Source organism: Acipenser ruthenus, chromosome 20 (assembly GCF_902713425.1).
Source record: "Acipenser ruthenus chromosome 20, fAciRut3.2 maternal haplotype, whole genome shotgun sequence".
NCBI classification, from domain to species: Eukaryota; Metazoa; Chordata; class Actinopteri; order Acipenseriformes; family Acipenseridae; genus Acipenser; species Acipenser ruthenus.
Window position 1 is genome coordinate 4,232,990 of NC_081208.1, and position 23,551 is coordinate 4,256,540.

General features: G+C 36.8%; 1 protein-coding gene across 9 annotated transcripts in view; it reads left to right on the forward strand.

Moving 5' to 3' along the window:
• Positions 1 to 23,551, forward strand: part of LOC117962678 (arginine-glutamic acid dipeptide repeats protein-like) — a 131,193-nt gene that overhangs the window by 23,455 nt on the left and 84,187 nt on the right. For 8 of the 9 annotated variants that reach the window (XM_058993220.1, XM_058993211.1, XM_058993213.1 and 5 more), the window contains one exon: positions 22,632 to 23,088. In XM_058993220.1, coding sequence (XP_058849203.1) covers positions 22,776 to 23,088 — 313 coding nt within the window. In that variant the 5' untranslated portion in view covers positions 22,632 to 22,775. Of the gene's footprint in view, positions 1 to 6,672; positions 7,128 to 22,631; positions 23,089 to 23,551 lie in introns of those variants that run through there. The other variant, XM_058993216.1, reaches the window with a different exon arrangement.

The following is a 23,551-nucleotide window of genomic DNA, read 5'->3' on the forward strand; positions in this document are numbered from 1 at the left end:
TCCATCACTGGTGTCTTCTACACATGTCAATATCTCCCACAATCTAAGTGCAGCTGCAAGTTTGAAATGTTACCTGCAAGCTGTGCTTGTTTTTCCCTGACGTTTCACATGTACAGTAATAGACAAAAGGCCTTTCCTTGCCAAATGTTGATGTGAGAGTTTGAATATATTTGACCAGCTGTTGGCCTTTGGAAAGATTTGTTTTGTAGCGTTCATGTTAAATCATTCAGCCTGCCTTTATTCTTACGTTAGCTGCGGGAAGGATTTCTTTACATTTTTTTATAATATTCATGAATCACGGCTGAAGACTGCCAAATATGAAACAGCCAAATGAATCAAGTTTAGCGTTCTCTGCTCAGCCTCCGGTTTTTAGCAAGCTACAATCTATTGGACATTAAACTGTAGAGACTCTGGATGTCAGCATATGCAAACACAGGCTTGTAGGATCTTGTGTGACGAAAACTAGTGTGTATGCTACTAACAGACAAATTGAATAATCATGTGCATGGTTTAATTCCACAATGAGCAGCACTGAACTTGGGAGCCTATCGAAACAAACCTGCACTGTGAAAAACACTGTCTGTCACCAGTTACATAATGCCAGTACAACCCTGGAAACAGAGGATGGAATTCCCTTCGTTTTAGGCACAAGCTCCAAAGTGCTTCTGGCAGCATGAGGGTGTGTAGTGCAAAAAAAGGATACGTTTATTACACACCTCCGTTCCCAAGGATCTTATTTAGCCAAGCACAAACAGATATGTCATTATAATATAGTTTTCCACAGTTGGCGTTCTTTTCTCATAACATTCCCTGGATTTAATTACCCAAGCAGAAGGCGGTCCTCCTTGTCAGGGTTGAATATGCTGACAAAGTGTGGGAGAGACTGCACCAAACTGTGAAGTGATCTGTAGACAAAGGTTCATTCACCTGTAGATGGTTACAAATGGCACAGAAAACAAAATAAATCATAATATTTAAACAAAGAAAAATTCCTAATTTTCAGATATGCTGTAGCCATTTTTATACAAGTCTCCAAGTGGAACAATATAGGCTATAATTTGTACTGATGGGAATGCTGTTTTAAATGACTTTATTGAAGCATATTTAAACAGCTGTTTACACTATAGATTTAAGCTTTTTGTGGAGCCAGATGAAATACAAATGGGCTCTTTTATTGTAACGCTCACAGTAGTCAATCTTGAATGTTTTTATTTGTATTAAGCAGTGTGCTGTAATTCTTTTTTTTTCTGTGCTGTTGACACTTGTCTGCGGAAAGCACAAGGAACGGATTTTATTTTAGAAGACGAGCTGCCAAGTTATATTTTGAGTTCTGCTAATGGATTATTAATGAAGTCGGTAAAGTGCAAGTGAATATTGTTATTGACAAAACGTGTTCCGTTAAAATTCAACAGATTTATGAATGAAGAGTTTGATTTGAATACTGTTGCAAAAGAAGAACCAAAATGACACGTTCATTAAGTCCTTCATTTTAAGCTCTTAATGTTATGTTTTTTTATTTTATTTTTATTGACATACCGAGAAGATTACAAGCAGGGATAATGTATTCATTAACCTCTGTAGTAAAATACTCTATTAACAAACAGAAAATACAGTAGTATTTCTTGTCCAGTAGATGGCGTGAATGTGGGGTTAAAATCCACGGAAAGTGTGTGCCATGTAATGGAAACTTTCATTTAAGAGGGTAAAATACAAACGATATACAATATGTTGAGTCCATTTAACATTGTTTCTTTGGCTGCGTTTGTATTTTTTCTGTCATGAGTTTTATTTATTTTTATTTTTTAAAGTAAATGTAGATGTTTTTATGAAGATTTTCTTTTGCAGAAAACAAATATAGGAAGTACTCTAGAAAAAGATGGTGTCGGGTATACCGCTGAAAGAGATCCAAAGAACAGAGAGTTCTGTGTGAAGTATCACCTGAGCAATTTTGTTTGTTTGAGAATAGTAGAGAGCAAGCACACACAGTTAAGGGAAGTACGAAGCCCATTCAGGTTTCTCCTGAAATTTTTAAAAGCAGCCTTTTATCCTAGAGGGTAGAAATCTACAACCTCTTTAAGTGTTGTAGTATAACTCGTGTGTATTGCACTGCAGGGTATATACTGTCTCCTACCAGAGATCTGTATGACCCATGTATTCTGTGTAAAAGGTTTACTTATGTTATTGCTGCATGTAATCTTAACAAACATTATTTTTAATGATATACAAACAAATACAAGGAAAAAGGCATGTTAAATAAATAAAGGGCTGATTCAGCTTTGCTTTAGCTCTATGATCCTCCAAGTAATGAAAAATTCCTGAAATTCCTGAAAAGAGGGAGTCCTGCTACATCTATAATCCTAATTCTTGAGTGTCGTTTCTGATGTAGACCGTACCTCATAAAATATATTCAACCTCATTGTGAGTTTTAAAAGGGGGTCTGCTGGTCCTAGCCTTGCATAAGAATATCTGCTATATTTGTGAGTGATTGTATAAGGAAACATGTGGCAAGCATTTCCTATAGTGTAATATATGAGCCAGTGCTTCTGACAAACACTGAAACCTAGTTTATTATTACTGAAGTCAACAGTGTGTACTTTACAGTATCCTGCCTTGACATGTTTACTTTTTTTCTGAAAGAGTTTAGCTTGTGTATCCTTCATACCGTAACCTTTGTTAAAGTTCAGCACTTGGGTTAAACTGCAGTTACAGCATGTTTCTGCAAATAGTTTTGGTTGATTTTCCTGACCTCTTACCCACCCTCCCCTTGGCTGCCATAAAATTATTTAATGCTAATTAAGTGATGGTGAAAACAAAGAATCAGTCTGCCTTGTGTGCCAAAACAAAATAAAAAACTCTGCCAGACACTAAATATTGGCTGTCCTGAAATGAGTTGGTATAAGCAGGAGTTACTCCTTTCTGTCTCTCTCTCCCTCTCAAAAGAAAAAAGAATTGTGTTTGTTACTGATGGCAGGCAACAGAGTGTGAATGTGACCTCAAGGGAAGGAACAGAAGTAATAAAACAGGTCGACACTGAGATCATCCTTGAAAATCTTGGCAATTTGTGTTTCTGTTGTTTTCATGTAAGCCCTTAAAAAAAGCTTTTGGCGGCCCGTGTAGTTATACTGTTTTTTTCGAAGCACTTAAAGGAGGTGGAAAAAAAAAAAGAATCTCTTGTACATTCCATTAAATGACACAGTAGTTGCTAAGTAGCAGGAACTCCAATGAGGGCAAACAATAGACTCGGGCTGTTAATCTTTTCTCTAATTTGCAAACATTATCTTATTAGGTAAAATCTCCATTGGCCTGGTTTGTGTTGCATTCCTTGCTGTGAAGTTTCCAGCTGGTGGTTTTAAACTGCATCCTCTTTAAAAAAATAAATAAATAAATAAATAAAAAACCTGCTTCTGTGCAACTTGTCTTTGCGTCCCTACAGAATTTATTAAATTAAGTTACTAGATACCCAAGTACTTAAGGGGCCACATTTTGAACGCCTTGCCAAGTCTGTGAGATCCTGGACTTGTGCATCCATGCGAGTCCCTTTTTGTTGTTTTACCCACAGCTCTTCACTGCCTGACTTACTTGTCTTGCTGGCTATTTTCTTTCCTTTCAAACTCTGTTTGTATAGATTACTCGGGCAAGGCTTTTCAGATGTGTGCAGCTCTTTATCCATTATCTTTGTTTTTCATGAGGGTAATTGAGTAAGAAGGGCAGGCATTAGTGAGTTCTACCCGAGGGATCTTGGTTTTAATCCATGAGCTTATTTTAATTTGGTTATATTTAATAAATGTAACAAAAAAGTGCACTCTCTCCTCTCCATGTTTAGCTGTAGTACAGAGAATTATGAGTCTACTTTCTCATACTGTATGTCCCTATTGCTAGTCCTACAAGCACATGCCCATTTGTTGGAGGTCATTATTTTGTACATTTCCCTTTCCATTTCTGCATTTAAAAATAAATTGATATCAGTGTTTAATTGATTTTACCCCCCTTTGCAATGCTAAATGTGTGTAATAGTGAGTGTAGATCCTCTGTTCCCTGGCTACATGCTTAGGCCTGTAGAATGTAGAGTGTTTTGCTTGTAACTGCACCCGTTGTCTCCTTTCATTATCTGTTAATGGTGCTCAACATGACAGGGTTGTGTGATAAATAGAGGTTTGGTCAAAACCTGGAGGTGGAGTTTTACTGCTCGTTGGAACTGGACTCTGGAAGTGTGTTGCAATACAAGAAGAGGTGCAGTAGGTAACCTTCAACCTGATTGAACAGAGGAATGAAAAGGCAAATGCATTTAACAGTTTGATTTGGCCTTTTAGGCTGTTGTAAAATGTAGATTTGCCCTAAGATTATTCTTTTTAATTAAAGATTATCTTCATCTTGTAGGCTAACTAGCTTTATTGAATTATAATTCAGCCGTTTGTTGGTAGCTTTGAATAGGTTTTCTTATATGAACTGCTGAAAACATTTGTACAGTAGATCTCTGTAAACAGGCACACACTGTAAATAACCCATTCATTTACATCTGTCTACTTTTCCACAACGCCCATCGATCGCCTTTACAGTGCCCATCAATAAAGAAATGTAGGCTGTGCATTTTTTGATTTAAAATTAAATATTGATGCCTTTTCTCAGATCTGGAAACAAATCAGACCTTGCCTGAGGATTTGAAATGCAATGACATTGTTTTGAATTAAATTACATGTTTACTTCTGTTGCAATCTATTGCTTTCATGGTAGGACATTCTTCAACTTGTCTGTGGCCATTTACTGTGATTGCAATTTTACATTGGAGAGTGATTCAGACCATGTGAAAATCTAGGATCGAACACATTTATATACCAAGAACTGTATTCCCCCCCTTCTCCCTCTCTCTCTCTCTTTGGAAGTGATATGTATTCCTATCATGAAATGGCATACTGTGTTAATATTCTGAATATGCTTGTCGGCGCATATCCCAGGAAATATTTATTCTGGATATTAAATATTGTGAATACCGCAGTGTTTGGCTCACCCTCTGCATTTGTGCAATTGGACCAAACTGATTCTGAATAGTGATAAGACACCTGCCTGCTCTGTGGTTGTGGTTGAATTGAGGATTTATGTCAGTCCTTACAGGTACAACTGTATCTGAATGCTACTTGGTTGGGGATCATATTTTTAAGTGAGAGACATCTCCTTATTGTAAGGCTGATGTGCAGCATGTTTTGTAGCACAACAAAAGCCAGCACAACACCAAATTCAATTTGTATTGATTTTGTGCCAGCCGTTGAGAGTGACGAGGATTTTAATGTTGATCAACAAGCTTAACAGAAAGGATTATAATTATCTGTGTTTGTTTAGGAACGGCTATTTGTTTATTTATTTATATCCCACTGGTGTGTTCCTGTGTAAATCAAGTCGAATATTTTTTTAGTTTCCTTTCTCTCCTTTCTCTGTAAAGCATTTCTATTGGAAAAAGTCGACTCCTACAGTGAACTATTCAGTCAAATTAGGGTTATTTGTTGGCTGCAGTGTTTTTTTTTAATTAATTGTATTTATATGCATGTTGATCAGTATCTGTGGGGATGTTCAGACATCTATTGTCTTTCAGAAAACAACTTTATCTGTACATGATATGTCTACCAGTTGAGTATTTTGCTGATCTCTTTATTTTTTTTTAATATCATTTCCCAAGGTGACTAAGGAGGTTAAAGCTAATTTTGCTTTGAGTAAATTACTGGACCAGAAGTTCTTTAAAACCGACAGATGCATTCAATAACTGCTGTTGTGTCTAGTGGAAAAGTAGCTATATGTAACTTACACTCCTTATTTATTCTGCTTTTGTTTGTATTATAGCAGTAGTTAATAACAGCTTACAGGCTGTTGATAATTGGCTCATATGGAATGTAAAAATAAAAACCACTTGAAATACGTATCTTTGATCTTAAAGCTTAGAACAGTCAGCCTTTCGCATCAGTTGTTGCGTAATCCATCAGGCTTTTTAAATGAGTTGCTGCTGTTTTTTTTTTTTATAAACTGTTGTGACGTCTTTGTAATGGAAAGCGAGTAATGAATGTAGTGCTTACCCATGCTAATGAAATGCCGGCCTACAGAGTGTGGTACAAATGCATGTTAAATCTGTTATTTACAGGTCTGGATTTATTGTCTTAGAAATTGCTTTGATAGGAACAAACATTTAAAATGGCAGAACACTAAATGATTTTCAGCTCCTGTCGGTTCGTAGGTTTCGTTTTTTTTAGTTTGGAACACGGCTACATCTATAGCGTGGCAGTTTTGGTTTATTAAATTAGCCTAGACAAAAGAGTGTTGTGTGTGTTGTTTTTTTTTTTTAAATTCGTCTTTGATCTGCAGTTGTACGTCAGATGGATGCATTAACATTCCTCGCTGCAGCTATGGATCTGAGCTGATCACTCTCGGGATGTTGCTGCCTGTAATATCTTGCTTACCGATGCATTTTGGAACTGACCGTGCTGTTAAGAGCTGCCATCAATCACGGCTCCTGCTCCCGTGTCCTGACAAGATTAAAATCCAGTCCAGATTTTCCACTGCGCTCCATGCTGTGTGTGTGTGTGTGTGGGGGGGGGGGGGGGGTTGTTCTCCTTCACTAGTGTCTGGATAAAGAAAGACTAAGTCAGGCATGTGGAAGTGTCTGCTGAACAGCTGAGGAGAGGAGAGGAGCGGAGCAGAGAGAGAGAGAGAGTGTGTGTGTGTGTGTGCGCGCGCGGGCGGGCGCGCGTGTGTGTGGGGAACTGTGCGTGTCTGTGTGAGTGTGAAAAGGAAGCCCGGTCGGTAAACGGTGAACTCTGATTTTCACGAACAACTGCTTAATACCACTTACTACTACGACTACTACAACACACAAACGGGAGTGCTCTGCTGTTTTTTTTTTTTTTAAGCGTCTTGCCGGTCTGTACGGGAATAAGCAAGCGGGACCGCCGGCTTTTGTTAGCAAGTGCTCTCTCCGGGCAGTGGATGGTAACGGATAAAGTGGCTCTGACATTGTTCAGCCTGCTTGTTGGATTTGGCCCAGACCACGGAGAAGGTCCGGTGGGGTCAGTGTGAAACAGCTGCTTGGGTTGCGGTGAAGTTGTTTGCCGTCACCTCCAGGAATTTAAAGATTAACAGACTGGCGGGTGAGTGCACTGAGAATTAAAAAAAACAAGAGCGAGGGGGAGTAGCATGATTAACACACTCTGATGGAAACTTTAAAATTGATCAATTCAAACTTTTCGTGACCTATCGTTAATTTAATTTCATTTTTTAATAAAGACAATATCCTGCTTGAAATGCGGTTGCTAAGGATGTGATTTATTACTGTTTGGCTGTATGAAACAGAACATGATTATTATTATTTTTTTTGTAAAGGTTCTGTTGGGTAATCCATCAATCATTGCCTACATAAATGACCCACAGGTCTTTCTGCTAAAATGGGTTTTAACCAGCAGCAAGATATGTGAGGATGTTAATGTAAAATTACAGGATTAGCAATTTTCCTTAGTTTACTGCTTCAAGCAATGTATACTCCTATAAACAACATTGGAAGTTCCATGTACCTTGCTTTGTATAGAGAGGTGTTTTTAAATAATTACGTTTTAAAGCTAGGTAGTAAAAATGGATCTCAGTCAAATGTGTCAACATTTGTAGCGTTTACACTGAGGTTGTGTTTGTGCTGAGGGCAATTTTATTTATATATAGTGAAAACAAGAGTTGTGTAAATGAATGGGAGTCAACATCCCTTTCATGTAAGACATATGTTATTGGGCCCATATTAGAATGTGTTTACTCAAAACCTTGAACCAGGCCAAGTATATATAGAGGGATACCGGCTTGACCAGTTGGAGTTTGTTTGGGGGGAAAACAAGTCAACTTTACTTCCTTTTGTTGTACTATCAGCTAAAGCTTCTGTGAGCACATGTGGTTCTGCCCTCTGTGGAGCATTGTGTGATGAGTCAACCTCCCAGTCATAAGTGATTGTTGTATTAGAAAGAGCAGTGCTGTTAAGAAGGGGGGTGGGGAGTGATGAGATGCTGAGCTTTAAGGTTAGGTGATGAGCTTTTCTGGTTAAAGTGTACTCTTCATTACCAGCGACGCAGTCACTGGACTGGAAATGACCACAAGTTATGCCGTTTCTACATTGTTCTGTCATAATACTGGCCGCATTTAAATCTCCAAGGCATTTAGTTGGCGAATACACAGTGCTGTGGTTTTAATACAGGATCAAACCAGATTTCATATCATACTCATGTTTAGTGAAAGTGGGAGTTATATTGCAAGTGTCTTTTTTGATTCTGTAATGAATTTTAAATGTAATACATTATGGCTGGTTTCCAAGACACTTCTTATCACTAGTTCTATCTAATATTATCTTTAACAGTCTTACTTTGCAATAAAATGTGAACCCTGGCTTAATGATTCAGTAAGGATTAACACACATGGGTGGGAGGGTGTTGGTAAATTCTAGTGTCGTTTGGCTTGAGGTAATTGGTTTGCAAGTGATCGGTTATAATGTGTTTGTGGCTGGTTGTTTCTTTTAAAGTTAGTTTTGACAGCTCCTGGAAAGTTTTTAGTTTTCCTATTACTTTTTGTGTGTGTGTGTGTGTGTGTGTGTGTGTGTGTGTGTGTGTGTTTGTTTGGCAACCCATGCAGGCACAAAGATTAACAAGGCAGCCATTTTTCAGTTCGGTCAAAGGTCCCAAGCATCAAGTGGGTGTTATGGACCATGTATTTCTGTTTTAATGTTGTGCATAGCCATGTACCGGGGTGTGCAAAGAGGAGGCCGGAGAAAGTAGTTTAATTGGCTGGTAATATTTTTAATTACCAGCCAGTGTTTTTTATTTTTTTTTTGTGTACAAAGTATTGATTGCTTGTGGTATTGTATGATGTGGTGGGATAAACTGCAATAATTCAACTATATAAATCTATTGTGTAACACAATGCAATTAAACGCTAGTTTGGGCACCATTTCATAAAATTGTGATTCTCTGTTAATGCTGTACAACATTAGCTAATCAATGGAAATCGGCGATCAAAGGGAATTTTAAAGCAGGTTTTTTTTTTTTTTAGTGTGGGGTACTGGAGCACTTGTACTGTGGCAGCTGGGTGTTTGGCAGGCTATGGCAGCAATGTTATTTAATCTGTCTGCATGACAGAATTGACTTGGGTTACCCTAGTTTTTCTTTGACTGTTGAAAGTGATGCATCAGCGGGTAATGTGTGAGGATTACTCATGTAAAAGCCATACTCATGTTTGCTACTGCAGCTGGGTTTGGGCTGAAGGGCTTGTTGTAACAGATTATGAATTAGAGCAAGGACAGATGTAATTAATGTCATGCTTCTTGCCACTTCCTTTGTTGTTGTTGTTGTTAATGGTAAGAGTCAGTGCAGTGAGAAGTTCTTTACGAAGGCCCTACTTTTGGAGTGTGTGTGTTTTTATTATTTTGTTGCTGGTTCAGAGTTAAAATTTATCCAACCTCAGTCATTGACATTACAAAACAATCCTTTGTTGTAGAATAAAAACATTTCAGTAACGTTGAAACCTCATCTGTCCATATACAATTTTAAATATTAAAACCAAAGTCTAAATGTTCCCACAATCAACTGAGCTATTTGTTTGTTTAGTAAGGCGACATCTGGACTTGTGCTAATTCAATCATGCATTTTAAATTAAAGGTCCACACAGGCCCTCCTATGTTCTCATTGGTGCATTAACATTAATAGTGCTTTTGTAACAAACCCTAGAAATAAAAAATGCAACATGCATTCGTTTTTATAAGTAAACTGAACAGACGCTTGTCTGTTTTTAAAGTTGCTTTGGGGTAGCTTGAGGGAAATAAACATCTAAATTAGAGAATGAACATGATACCAAAATCATCTACATTAGTAGTGCAGGTTAAACAAAGTATCAAACAGTAGATTTAGAATAGTGTCATTTTAATACCTTTTAGTTAAGAATAAAAAAATGCGTAGCAGTATGTCCTGTATGCAAGTTTGTTTTGGTTTGAATCTCTAACTTATTTTGAGACATTTTTGGATATGTAGTGGCTATTCTTTAGCTTCTCCAGAAAGGTACACCATTTTTTTTTTTTTTTTTCTGTAGATCTATTCTGCCTGCCACCCCGCCCCCCCCACCCACAGTTAAAACAATAAATAAATAATAATCCACACAGTATGCTAGGTTATTTAATCCTTTCAAACAGTGTTTTTAAGGACAGCAATTTATTGAAGAAAACAAGCAGGCCTGGTCATTTTAAAATGGTTCCATTTTAACATGATACTCTTTGATTGGAATACAATTCTTTTGCGTATCAATTAGTAATCTGACAAGGTTTGCCGGAGGCAGTGTGAATGATGACCTTTTTAAATAGAAGAATTGGAAGTAGAAAATGTAAATTGCATCTAAGCACTATTTTCAAGGCTTTCAAGTACAGGGAAAGATGTCGTTTTTGTTTTTTTTGTTTGTTTTGCATAAAAATTAGGCTGTTGGGATTGTAAATAATGGAACTAAGTGTGGGAAATGTTTGGATTTAAATCTGTTTAAAAAAAAAAAAAAAAGAGAAGCAATACAGTGAGGGATTTTTGCCATTGTATACATTGAGGTAATTGGTTATATTTATAGGATAATGGCATCTGATCAACGAAAAGATTGATTTGTCATTTAACATACACATTAATGTCTATTGAGTTAATCTTTTCTAAAAATGTTTGCTTTTGAGATTTTTACACAAGTTGAATTATTTGTAACCTGTAAATCATTTTTAGCAAATATGTTTTCCAGAGGAATGAAACTAATGCAGTGTTAAAAAAATAAAAAGAGAAAAGATGAATCTTCCATGATTCGTTTTTGGTTCAAAGCTGTTTATTTGACAAGTGAGCCTTGCCTCTGCTAACAATAGCATGGGAAATGATGGCTGTAAATTTTGTGTTGGCACAGCCAAGCAGGAGTTGGCTTTGTTTCTCAAGGGGGAAATGGCTGTTACAGCTTAAAAGGAGTGATTCAGGACTATTTTGAACTTCACAAAATAATTCAGTCTAGTGCCTACCAGTCTTGGAGGATACTTTAAGCGAGGCAGCATTATTGAGTTGTGGAGATCATTTTTTGTGCAATTTTGGCAAATTGACAGGAATTTTGAATTGGAACACTTATCCCTTTGGCTAATCTACTATCCTTTTCGGTTAATAAATATTGATTTTAGAAGTGCAGTTTTTCACCCTTCCTACTGTAGTAGTGCTCTTTAAGGTTCATTTGGGTTCATCTTAAGTTGTGCTACTGTTTTTAATATTTTGCTTTTCTTTGATGCACAGTTTGTGTCCCCCGTACTGTTAATAATTGGTGATATTTATACACACTGTTTTTCCAGTTTCTGTGATAATTAAGCACCATAAATCATTTGTGTGACCTAATCTTGGCTATGCTGCGCTTTCTGAATTTCCATCAAAAAGGCATGTATTTGATGAAAGATGTTACTGGGTTTTGCTCAAGAATTAATGAATGTACTAAACGAGCATTCTTTCTGGATGGAGGTAAAGCCTTTGTGTTTCTTTAGACCCTACTTGAGGATTATATTAAGTATGTACCGCAGGTGTTTATACTAGAGAGCTGTGACTATGATAACTGAGCCAGAAAAGCAAAGAGCTGTAATCTCAAAGCAGTATAAATTCCTATCCCTAAATCTGACAGACTAACAAATCCCCACTGAATTCACTTTTACAAGCAGTCAAAACACACTGTAGGCACTCCATTTCCTATTGAAATCCAAAAAAGAAGCCAAAAATTAGATTTTCTTTCCTGATAATGGCAAGAAAAAAAAAAAAAAAAACCTTTTCAGAGTGTGTTGGAAAGGGATTTCTCAGCGCTGGCTTCTGCTGATTAAATGCACACTTGTAGATAATCCTTTTGAATAAATGTGCCTTTGTTGTAAAAATATTTCAGTTTCTAAACACTTATCACCTTGGTGCTAGCCGACACTGTGAGAGGATAAATATTTAATGATGGAGCAAGAATAGTAATAACAGGGTTGATGGTGAGAAATGGAGCTAGCTACTATTTATACTTCATACTGTTCTATAAAGTAATGGAGTTAATAGACAGCCCAAGGTTTATTTGTTGTTTGTATTAAGTGAATATTAGTGCAGAGGCTACAGTTCTACTTCAGTCATTGCTGTGTTTGTTTACGAAACAAAAAAACTGTTGAAGGAATCATGATTTCCTGTTTGCTAATATATGTATTTGCATATCCAGTGTAATGAGTTTGTCCTACATAGTGTACTGTATGTAGACGTTTGTGTTAGTCATTTTCATCAGTTTTTTAAATGTAACATTTTACATTAGATGAATCACTAAAGCCACATTTGTTGTATATTGCAATGTTCACATACTTCTGATGCTGTACTTCAGCAGGCACATTCATACTTTTTAAATTATGTATTCATTTTTTGGTTGCTTCTTCATAGTAGTTTATTCTTTTAACTTGGCAAAAGCTCTACTTTTAGTTTCTTATTGTGTGTTTTAAATACACGCATTTGACAAAGCACAACTCTTAATCTAAACCAAGCAAAACCTGTACATAGCATGTTCAGCTTTGTGAACCATTTTGAATGGAGAGATCACTTTTTTGTTTAGTTCTGTCTGCCGACAAAATGTATCAATTTCACTGATATTTACAACCATTTATTGCAGCAGGTATAATGGCAATAACAGGCAGAAAGGCCGGTATACCAATCTAGGTGCTAGGTAAGATGATAATGGAGTCTTTGTTCTCTTGATTGCTTCTGTTTTGCTTTTACAACACTGCAAGTATTTTCTAGTGTTATAGCAGCAGCCTGTTATGTCCGCTGGAAACCATCAAAGCCTTAGGCAGATACGTGTGTTACTGAATGAGCTGTAAAAATTTAGCACCCATTTCAGAGCGTAAAATGCTTTGTGCAGTGTGTTTTACTGTATTGAGCTATTATTAACATAAGAGAAGATGAATATTGTGTATACCCAGCTTCACTTAGCACCAAAATGTGGCACATATTTAGCAGAGCGCTCACATATTGTAGTGGTGGTGTTGGTGATTGCTGTGAACTTATTTAGTGTACAGTAGCTGTGTACACTGTTTGAGCTGTACTGTACTGCTTCATTAAGTATTTCGTGTGCAAGTCAGATAGTACATACAACACTCCTTTATTTCACTATGTCAATGAAATAAAGCAGGGATTAAATCACCTGGACATGACTTGAGGTGCAATGAAGAAGTGGTGCATCCGGTAAAGACGCTTCGCGTGGAATGCAGGATGAATCCTATAGCCTGGACGTCGCCGGTTTGAGTCCAGGCTATTCCATTGCTGACCGTGGACGGGAGCTCCCAGGGGGCGGCGCTCAATTGGCCGAGCATCGCACGGGGGGGGGGGGGAGGGTTAGGTCGGCCAGGGTGTCCTCGGCTCACCACGCACCAGCGACCCCTGTAGTCTGGCCGGGCGCCTGCGGGCTTGCCTGTAAGCTGCCCGAGAGCTGCGTTGTCCTCCGACGTTGTAGCTTTTGGGTGGCTGCATGGTGAGTCTGCAGTGTGAAAAGAAGTGGTCGGCTGAGCCTAAAAATAATTGGATATTCTAAAATTGGGAGAATTCCAAAAACAATTGGCCACTACTACATTAAAAAAAAAAAAAAAAAAATCAAGAAAAAAAATTCATAGACACGTTACTGTTATCTTTCTTGCATTTCAAGCGATTAAATTGCAATATTTGTAATTAACTTCCAGTAACCCTCTTCTCATATTTTTGGGTGTTGACATTAAAAAAAAAAAAAAAACAGGTGGACGTGCTTTTAAACCTTAGGCTGGTGCTTTTTTATGAATTTTTTTAGGGCTAATTGTTCCTGCTGCTTATATTGTCAGAATGTGTTTTGAATTATAGTATTGGATTACTCAGTGTTCATTTCCACACTCAAGATTGATGTCATTCTCATTGTAAATTGCATTTGTTCATGCAAGTGACTTTGTAACGGTTATTATTGAGATGTGTAGTGTTTGATATAGAATATCTTTTTTTTTTTTTTTTTTATCAAGCTGTGCAGTAGCAACAATACTCCTTGGTAACTTAAACTGTTTCACCTAAATAATGGTCCACCACAGTGGTGCAGACCTTATAGTTGTACTACAAAATGCAAGGAATGAAAATATCGGATTCTTCCTGGGCCATCCTGTGCCTGCACCTTAATTACTGCAAGTTATAATGAACCAGAAGCTGTGTCTTTCTGGTCTAATTACACTCGGCAGGATTATGTTTGTCCGAGTGCAGCTAAACAGATCCTGCCCTGTATTATTCAAACAAGGATGCACATCCTTGATTTCATTACTGCATTTATGAAATGGCTTTGTGTCAATTGATGTTGGATTCCATGGTTTTGCTATATTTAATCATATTGTTGATTTTACCTAAAAGCTAGTAAACACGTTTCTGCATTGATTTAGTCATAGGTCCAGAAGTGATATACAGTGTCATCATTTCAGATTAGATTCTTGCTTTTTTCTTTATTTTCCAATCAGTATTGAGAGTGTAATGTTTCTACCCCAAGTTCATCAGAACATGCTGTGATATTTTGTGTGTCCCTTTCATTCTGTGATTCCTTAGCCTTTGCATGGTGTTCGGTGTACTGCATTGCAAAGCAGTTGGGAACCATTTTAAATAGTAGTTTCACCCTCTGCTACTAGGAAAAAAAAAGCTATGAGATTTGTTTCCATAATGTGTTCAGAATATTAGGCTGTGTTCACACTGGGTCCGCTTTAGAGGGTTTGGTCTGCACTCGGTACGGCTCGGCACGTTTTGGTGTGATGTGTGAACAACAAAGTCCTAAAGAGGTGGTCTTGGTCTGTTTGGCAAATGCACAGTCTGGCTCGCTTGCTGAACATCAGTGTGAACAACTGCTGGAGTATGTCCTTTTCCATATAGAAAACAAACTATACAACCTAACACCACTCGGAAGTTAAACATTTTGCATGTAGTTTGGTTCATATTCTGAGGAAAAAAGTAGGGCAAAAACAGCCTTTTAATTTTTTCTCGGTCGGAAACAGTAAAATTGTTATCAATCCTGTTTTATGATTTTTTCTTTTTTGTATCACTTTTTTTTTTACAAATCTGCATCGATGTGCTCAGCAAGATAATAGCAGAATCAATTACTGGGTTAGTGCCATTAAAAAATAAAATAAACAATTCTATGGATTTGTGTAATCATTCTGATGGTGTTTATGATGTTTAAATGATAATAGCTGATCTATTTTTTAAAATCAGGATTTTTGTACATTTAGCATGTTTTGAGATGACGATATAAAGAAAATAACGAGTTATCATCTACAATAAATACACCCGATGTTTAATTTAAGCTATACAGTATACTGTTGTTTTAACGGCTTCGTAATTTTTTTCACTCTGCAAATCGGGTAAATCAAATTATTATTATTATTATTATTATTATTATTATTTGTTTATTTAGCAGATGCCGAATTACACAGACAGTGTGAGAAAGTAAAACTCTGATATAAATCTGGTCAGACACCAAAATCCAAGTCAAACAACTGGACAAAACTCACAAAAATAGTAAATATATATATATATATATATATATATTCAGTCTTTTCTCAAATTTAATGCCCGTAGGAGAGCAGTGCAGTGTTGTGTAACTGAATACTGCACTATTCTCCTACTGCACGTCATTCAACACATGTATTAATTAAATTAGCAAAGTGCTCCCCCCATTCCCGGCTTTCTTCCACAGCAATATGCAAGAATTGAAAACATGCTATTAAAACTGGAGCAATACTTCAGTAGCTACCATCTTTCAAGATACCTTTCAAGATATTGTAAACATCTGGTTCACAGACCATATAAACAAACTGAGTGCACTTGCAAAACGCATTGTGAACACAAATGAAGTCAGTCCTTGAAAAAAATGGAATGGCTCCCTTTGCTCACAGATAAGTATGAACAGCAAGCACATTGATACGTTGTTTCAAATTAAACGAACCAGACAGAGTCCATTTGAAACCAGACTTTTAAATCAACTCTTAATTGTCAGCTGCTGCTTGAAAGCTCTTGGCACAATAAAATAATTTCTTCTGAAAGTTTCTTTCTTATACTTTATGAAAGCTGAAACAAGATTTCTTGCAGAATAATTGTTTTTAATTTTCTTAACCTTGCATCTTACATTCCTCATGGTCTCAATTACTGTTATCAAGTGTGAATTCCCTAGGCTACATCTTTAATATAAAATGGGAATTACAGTAATTTAATACATAATAATGGCATTTGTGAAAGAACAGACAAGCTGATGCCACCTAATGTATTTTACTGCTTTCTGTGGCCAACCATAAGCTTGATGGAATGCCGTTTGGTTTTAAAATTTAATTTTAAAGATAAATGTATTGTGAGCAGGGAACTGGAATAAAAAGACTAATGAAAGGAGTTGATAGTTTTAGGATATATTACACTTCAAGCAGCTTGTCTTGTTTGTCAGGCTTGTATACAATATTTAAAGGGTTTTTGATGACTAGCCTAAATGTAATACGTGTGAACTGACCTTTTTGGATAATGTTTTTTCCCTAAATACTGTGCTGATGCAAAAGGTCTCTTTCATTTTGTTGTACTTTGAAATTCTGATCTATAAATTTCTTCTTGCTAAACATGATCTGTTTTACTGCAGAGGTGTATGTTTTTATTTATTATATATATATATATATATATATATATATATATATATATATATATATATATATATATATATATATATGCCTAGACTAGTGTTGTAAACGACCCTGTGTCTAAATACTAATTGTGGAATCATTGGAAAGCTGTACTGTACAGTAGCTGGCATTTCTAGAGCTGTTTTTTGGCTCTTGAGTGAGGGCATGCTTGTTTGATGGAAATTGTAAAAGGGCATTTCTGTCTTATTAAATTATAAATGGAATGAATGTGTGGGTCTCATTAGTAATTGAAGGATTTGATCTTTCCTGACCAGATTACTTGATTTTTGTGTTCTGAACAATATTGAACTGTGGGATAATCTCTCTTTGGCATTGGGCTTACTTACTCTGTAGCAAAGACAGCACCATTGTAAATGCTTGACCTATTTCTGTACTGTTCTGGGATAAATATACTCTGGAAGTGAAATGCTCTTCCTGTTTCTAGGTGACCACTGCAGCAGACCACCAGCTTTCAAAGCTTGGGTTGCTGTTACTGTTTGCATTGTGGTTGGAGGTCGGGGTTAGACCGTGAACTGCCATCATGTTGGTTGGCCCACCTACAGAATTTCTCTTTCTGTAGTCCTTCATTTCTTGACGTTCAGGTATTCTCAGCGGTCTGCCTCCTGTAGCTTATCAAAACGTGTCAAAAAAAGCTCTGTTGAGTTTAGAGGCATCTTTTCAGGTATTGCTTTTCTAGAATTCTAATATTACCAGTAGACCTGTACTTGAGATCTGTTTTAAATAACCAGAAGGTGCCTTTTAAATACTGTTAAAGTGATATGCAATTAAAATACCCCTTTTTTTGTTGTTGGGATATTGAAATAAGAGTTTTTTCAAGAGCCTTGAAGCCTGAGCAGCTATCTTTGTTACTCGGTGTGCAGTAACTCCGCTTTTTGCATTTCCTTTTAAATTTCATCTTTGAGTGGCAGTTTAATGTTTTCTTCAAAGGTGAGACTGGTAGGTTATATACAGTTTGAAAGCCAAGTGCAAAGGTCACGCTTCCTAAAGCCAGTTTTTGTTAGGTTAAACACAAGGTATTTTTAGGACTGCATTCTGCAAATGCAACGAAGGATGTGATATGTAATCTAATATATTACAGTTGTTGGGCATTATGAAATTATGAAAAATATGCAGGTTGTGTTTGCTGTAGGCAGCATACTGTATCAGTCAGGGATCAAGTCTCCATTTCACACATGAATAAGCATAGTTAATCTCCAGATCACAACAGAGCTACTGTACACTGCTTAAAAACTTGTATCTGCATTTTAGATAACATAATCCTTTGTTCTAAACCCTTTTTTTTTTTTCGTAAACCCCTCCTCAGGTTATATTTGATAAGACAAGTTCCTTAAGTCTCATATCTGTCCAGTTCAGTGTCCCGGCTAAGTTTGCTAAAAGGCAAAGATAGACCGCAATAAGAAAATGCATTTTTTATGACTGAGGGCAGTGCTGGTATCTCTTCGTTTTCTGAAGCTGCCTGATTTACTGACAGTTTTTTTTTTTTTATGGAAATGAGAAATGGAATATGTGAATTTCATTCCACATGATGATAAAATAATTGTAATACAAAAACAAAATGTAAGAAAATATACTGTTACAGTATCTGGATGAAAAGGTAATGATACTCTATCCATGTCTCTTAGGATACATTGTACAGTATTTTTATGGGGGTGCTAAATTGAATAAACAGAATATTCTGAAAACTCATTTGGCTTTTTAAAAGGGTTTGGATTACTTACTGTTTTTGTATTTTTTTTTTTCTTCTTCTGCCAGTATGTGGTCCAAACTGCAACACATAGCCTACACATTGAATATGTGCATTATCTTTGACTTTGAGGCTCCTAAAGACAGTTGCATGCTGTGGATGGCTGGATCTGTATAGCCGGCTGTTCCAGAAACAAAAGCTTTGCCTAATTAGAGGTAATACCATCCTGTGGTATCTAGGGTGGAGGTGCTCTTGGCAGAGCAATAATGGCTTTTCGAATGGATTGCTTGTTCTTGTTCCACCTGCTTGGAGATGCTGAGTAAAAGGCCACCAGATAACTGTAAATAATTTAGTCGGCAATGTTGATGTTCACTGACCTGGCTTTGCCAGTAAGCGGTACTTCCAGATCTATAGGAGCTTTAAGGATGTGTTAGGGGTGATGTGTTTTTGTGTTGGAATAGCTCAAAATATTCTATCGGTAAAACCCAAGCTTTTATAAATGTGTGTCATGCATATCATTTAGTACTGTGTGTGTGTGTGTGTGTATATGTATATGTGTGTGTATATGTGTGTGTGTGTATATGTGTGTAATATATATATATATATATATATATATATATATATATATATATATATATATATATATATATATATATATATATATATATTCTCAGTTTCCTTTTTATTATTCTGTTGCCATGGTTTGTTGCCTATCTATATATTTAATCTTGTAAAATCTAGAGTGTGGCAATAATTAATAAGATCGATGGATGAAAAGGGTTAGAAATTGCATGAGAATAATTTTCTTGCCATATGTTAACAAAACCTGAATTAATAACATTGCTAGATACATGTGCCAGGCATAACTGCCTGAAAGAGTGCTTGAAAAGATTTTGAATCCCTCTGGGGGATAGGTGATTGAAAACACGTGGCTCTTCAAAAGCTAACCGAGTTCTGGATCTTTTTTTCTCTTTTTCAGAATGTAGTGTACTGTAGCAATGGCTAAAATCTAACAAATGCGTAGAAACACTTATTTCTTCATCTTGAAAAAATGAAGGTACACGTCTTCCCAGATGTAACTATGCAAAATTGCTCACCATGGAGATTCAAGATCTGTAATATTTCAATTTAGCATTTTTATTGGTGTCATATTAAAACTAATTTGTATTCATGTTGTTGTTGGTTGGTTGTTTCTTTCTGTCTAAGCAAATAAGCATTACATTTAAAACACTGGTGTGTTTCTCTTCAATTCCTCTAGGGGAAGTAAATGCTGAAAAAACTCATTAAAATGAAGCGATGCACAATTTAAAAACACTCCTAGATGGACTGTGTGATTTCCCAGGGCTTTCAAAGAACTCAATTAAAACATAGATTCTCAATACGGTGGTTCGACTTTTCGAAGCCCTCTTTCTGTTAACTCTGACATGTACATAAAGCGCACCATGTACTACTTATGTGATTGCACTATCGAGAACAGTTTGGAAAAATTGCTTCTGCCATTTTAGACTGCAGCACTGTGACAACTTGTTATTCAGTGTAGCAAGTAGAGAAGTGAGTGCAAGCCTTTTCTAGCCCTGTTGTAGGCACAAACCTGTATATTTTAAAACAAAGGTAGTCAGACTATACACAGTTGATTGATTGTTTATATAAAACAAAAAGCATTAGACCAATACAGTGTAGCACTGCAAAAACATTGTAGTCATATCTTAAGCTTTTTGTCAGTTGAAACAAAATAGTGTTTGTTAGAACAGTACAAATCTAAGTACTGTAGTATTGAAAAACGCAATTTTTCACAGCAATTTTTTTTTATACATTGCTAACCACTTGAACATTTAATTCATGCTATGAGAAAATGTGAGTTTCAAACAAGACCCCAAACCAAGCACTATATAAAATCAATACGCATCAGTGTGGAAAAATATAGCTGTGTTTGTTTTGGGTTTTCTGCTCCCCTCTTCTCTAACATTCTTCTACCAGAACCATTTTAATAAGCATTTGACCTCCCATCACGCCAATTGTTTGCACAAATTCATGACCAGGTGGCAGACGATATAAGGTCATTGACATGCACAAAATGAGTCCAGCTAACCAGAATCTCATGGGTAAGTTCAGATCTGAAATAGACAAGTGTTGTGAGAGAGACCCCCAATCCCTCTAGTGCATGGGGTCAATAGTGGGCTGGAGAGCTGATCCACTGTGACGGCCTCTGGAAAGCCTATTCTCTCAATGTAATTCTACTTTAATCTTAGGTTTTTGGTTCATTTTGAGCTCTCTAAAACACAACAACCAAATATGTATTAGCACTTAATAATTCTCTGATTTTTTAAAATAATTTCTAGCATCTGTGATTTCCAAAATGTACAATTCAGAAGTATGGGCTTTTTTTTCTTAGCTTTATATTGCTTGCAGATTTTTGTCTTGGCATACATTTTGCAACTCATTTATTGGCTGTTGTTGACAGCAATTATGACCTAACAAAACAGATTATAATTGTTTGTTAGTTTATATCTGGGATTTGAAAGCATTTAATAAAACGGCCAAGTGATTTGTTTTAACTACCTTGTTAATGAAGAACCATGCCAAACAAATAATGGCTTTAGTACTGCATGGAAATTCCTCATTAGATTAAAAAAAAAAAAAAAAAAAAAAAAGTTTCTGGTTCTTTGTGCCTGAGTTGATTTTTTCTGTTTTCGTATATTGTAGCATGGTCTTGATACTTATGGAGAACTATTTTACGGTCTAGTTTTGCGAGGTGAGGTGTCAGTTTAATTTAAACACTTAATAAAAGAGAAACGTGTATTGTCTGCATAGTCACGCTAACGTTTCAGATTTTAAAGTAGGGATGTAACTGGATAAATTAGGTGCTTTTGTTAGTCCCCCCAGGGCTTTGCAGTTGTTGTTACTCAAGGGGCTTTTTTTGCATTAGTAAGACAGCTGGTGTCTTTAAAAGAGGGTTTAGGGCTTGCATCTGCATGAGTAAGGTTCAACAAAAAATAGAGTCCAACAGGAGCCCTCTGTAAGCTATGTGTTTGTACTGGTGTACAAGGCTTTTTTTTTATATGCACATTGCTAGTACTGTATATATTTGATGTTTTCTTTTTTCTTTTTCGTTTTTTGGTCTTTTAGTTTTGCATGATCTTGCACTGTGGCCCAGAGGGTAAACAATATCCCTTAGAAATGAATGTCTACTGCAGCTATTGTGCAGCGCAAAATGCCCTGTATACCAATTAATTTATATACTGGAATTAGCAGATTGCAGAGAACCATTGAGATCGTAATGTGCACAATGAACTGTCTCTGCTGTCTCTCCTTATGTATTTTTATAATGCCCATGAAGTCCTCTTCTGTGGTCATGATGTGTTCTGTTTAATCAGAATAATTTTTGGCCCTGCTCGCCCTTTCATCGCATAAGTTAATTGATAGCTGATATTTTGGACAGGTTCTTCCACTTCCAGTAGCACCCACGATGGGTGCTACTGGATTGATTGATAAGTGTGCTATTGACTTGGCTAATGCAAAGTACAGAAATCTCTATTTTAATACTAATCTTATTATGCATTCGGTATCACCGACTGATCCCTGTCAAAACAAATTGTCTTTTTAAATGATGTTCAGTCCATTATAGCAATACATGATTCACTCTGTTCTAGCAAACACAAATAAAAGGTGTACAGGGTACCCCAGTAACTTATCATTAGGTGATTAATATTGGTTGACCTGTGGAGCTATAATGGAGAGGAGGGTATTTGTATTATGTATGACGACAGAAGCAGCTGCTTTGTCAGTTGTTTTCTACACTGGAGATCACAGGCTGCCTGTGAGTAATGTTATTGTGAACCACACTGCTGTGGCTGCCAAAAAACACTTTCAGCATGTTTTCTAATGTATTTACTTCTACTCCCCATTCCTAATCCTTCTTTAAACACCCACTGTGATTACTGGTTTTGGCATCATGAATTACGTAATGACGGACAGGCGCGGGTTTATTTTTATAGTGAAAAATAACATCCCATCTTTTAATTTTAGCATTGAAATTGTCCAAGATGCTGTTGCTGTTTATGCTTCTAAAGTGAATTGGTAAACAAATGGTTTGATTTTTTTTATTTATTCATTAAATATGATCACTGGGATATACTGTTTTTGTGCGGGTGTATAATGTTTGCGGTGTGTAGTATAAGCACCACTTAATAATCCCTTTTCTTTTCTTCAACTTTACAGACTATCTGAAACACTGGGGTTGTTGGTGTGGCTGAATTTTTCCTGGATTTGAGTGGTAAATTCAGAAGACTGAAGCCCAGGCTGACTGTCTACCTTTCACGGAGGCCCAGCCGTGAGAGGACAGAGGAAGGCACGTGGCGAATCATGACTGCCGACAAAGAGAAGGATAAAGAGAAAGAAAAGGACAGAGACAGGGACAGAGACAAGAGAGACAAGATGAGGGAGAGCGAGAACTCCCGTCCACGCCGGAGCTGCACTCTGGAAGGCGGAGCCAAGAACTACGCTGAGAGCGACCACAGCGAGGACGAGGACAACGACAACACCGGGGCGACCGCCGAGGAGGCCAGCAAAAAGTCAAAAAAGAAGGCCCAAAAAAAAAAATCCCGCTACGAACGCATGGAAAATGGAGAAATCACTTCCTTCATCACAGAAGATGATGCTGTTTACAGACCAGGAGGTAAGCAGTCACAGCGCAAACAGATTTGTCCTAATCCCTTTTGCCTTTAATGACCAGCGTCGACTCTGAGGGTTCACAAGTGCTAGTTTACATGACCGTTTAGAATTATCTGTGGCATACGATCATGCTCTGTTCTGAGTGGGGAATCCAGAGTCCCAGTACATATGAGCCTTATATATCTAAAGCATGATTGCTCTACTGAAGCTCCTACCTAGTCATTTTCCTAACTAGTCATTTAGTCACAGAATTATTTGCAGATACAATGTGCTAAAACACATGAACAGCCCCCCATTGACTACAACCCCAGAGTAACATGTTAAGCCATAATTAAATATGGCACACAGTAAAATGTATTTCACATTGGGTTTTAAAGCACCACCAGTGCAGAAAGTGACGTACAATGAGAGAGGACTCAGCAACTTGGTAAATAAATAGTTATCTCCGCCAATGTTTTTCTACAAAC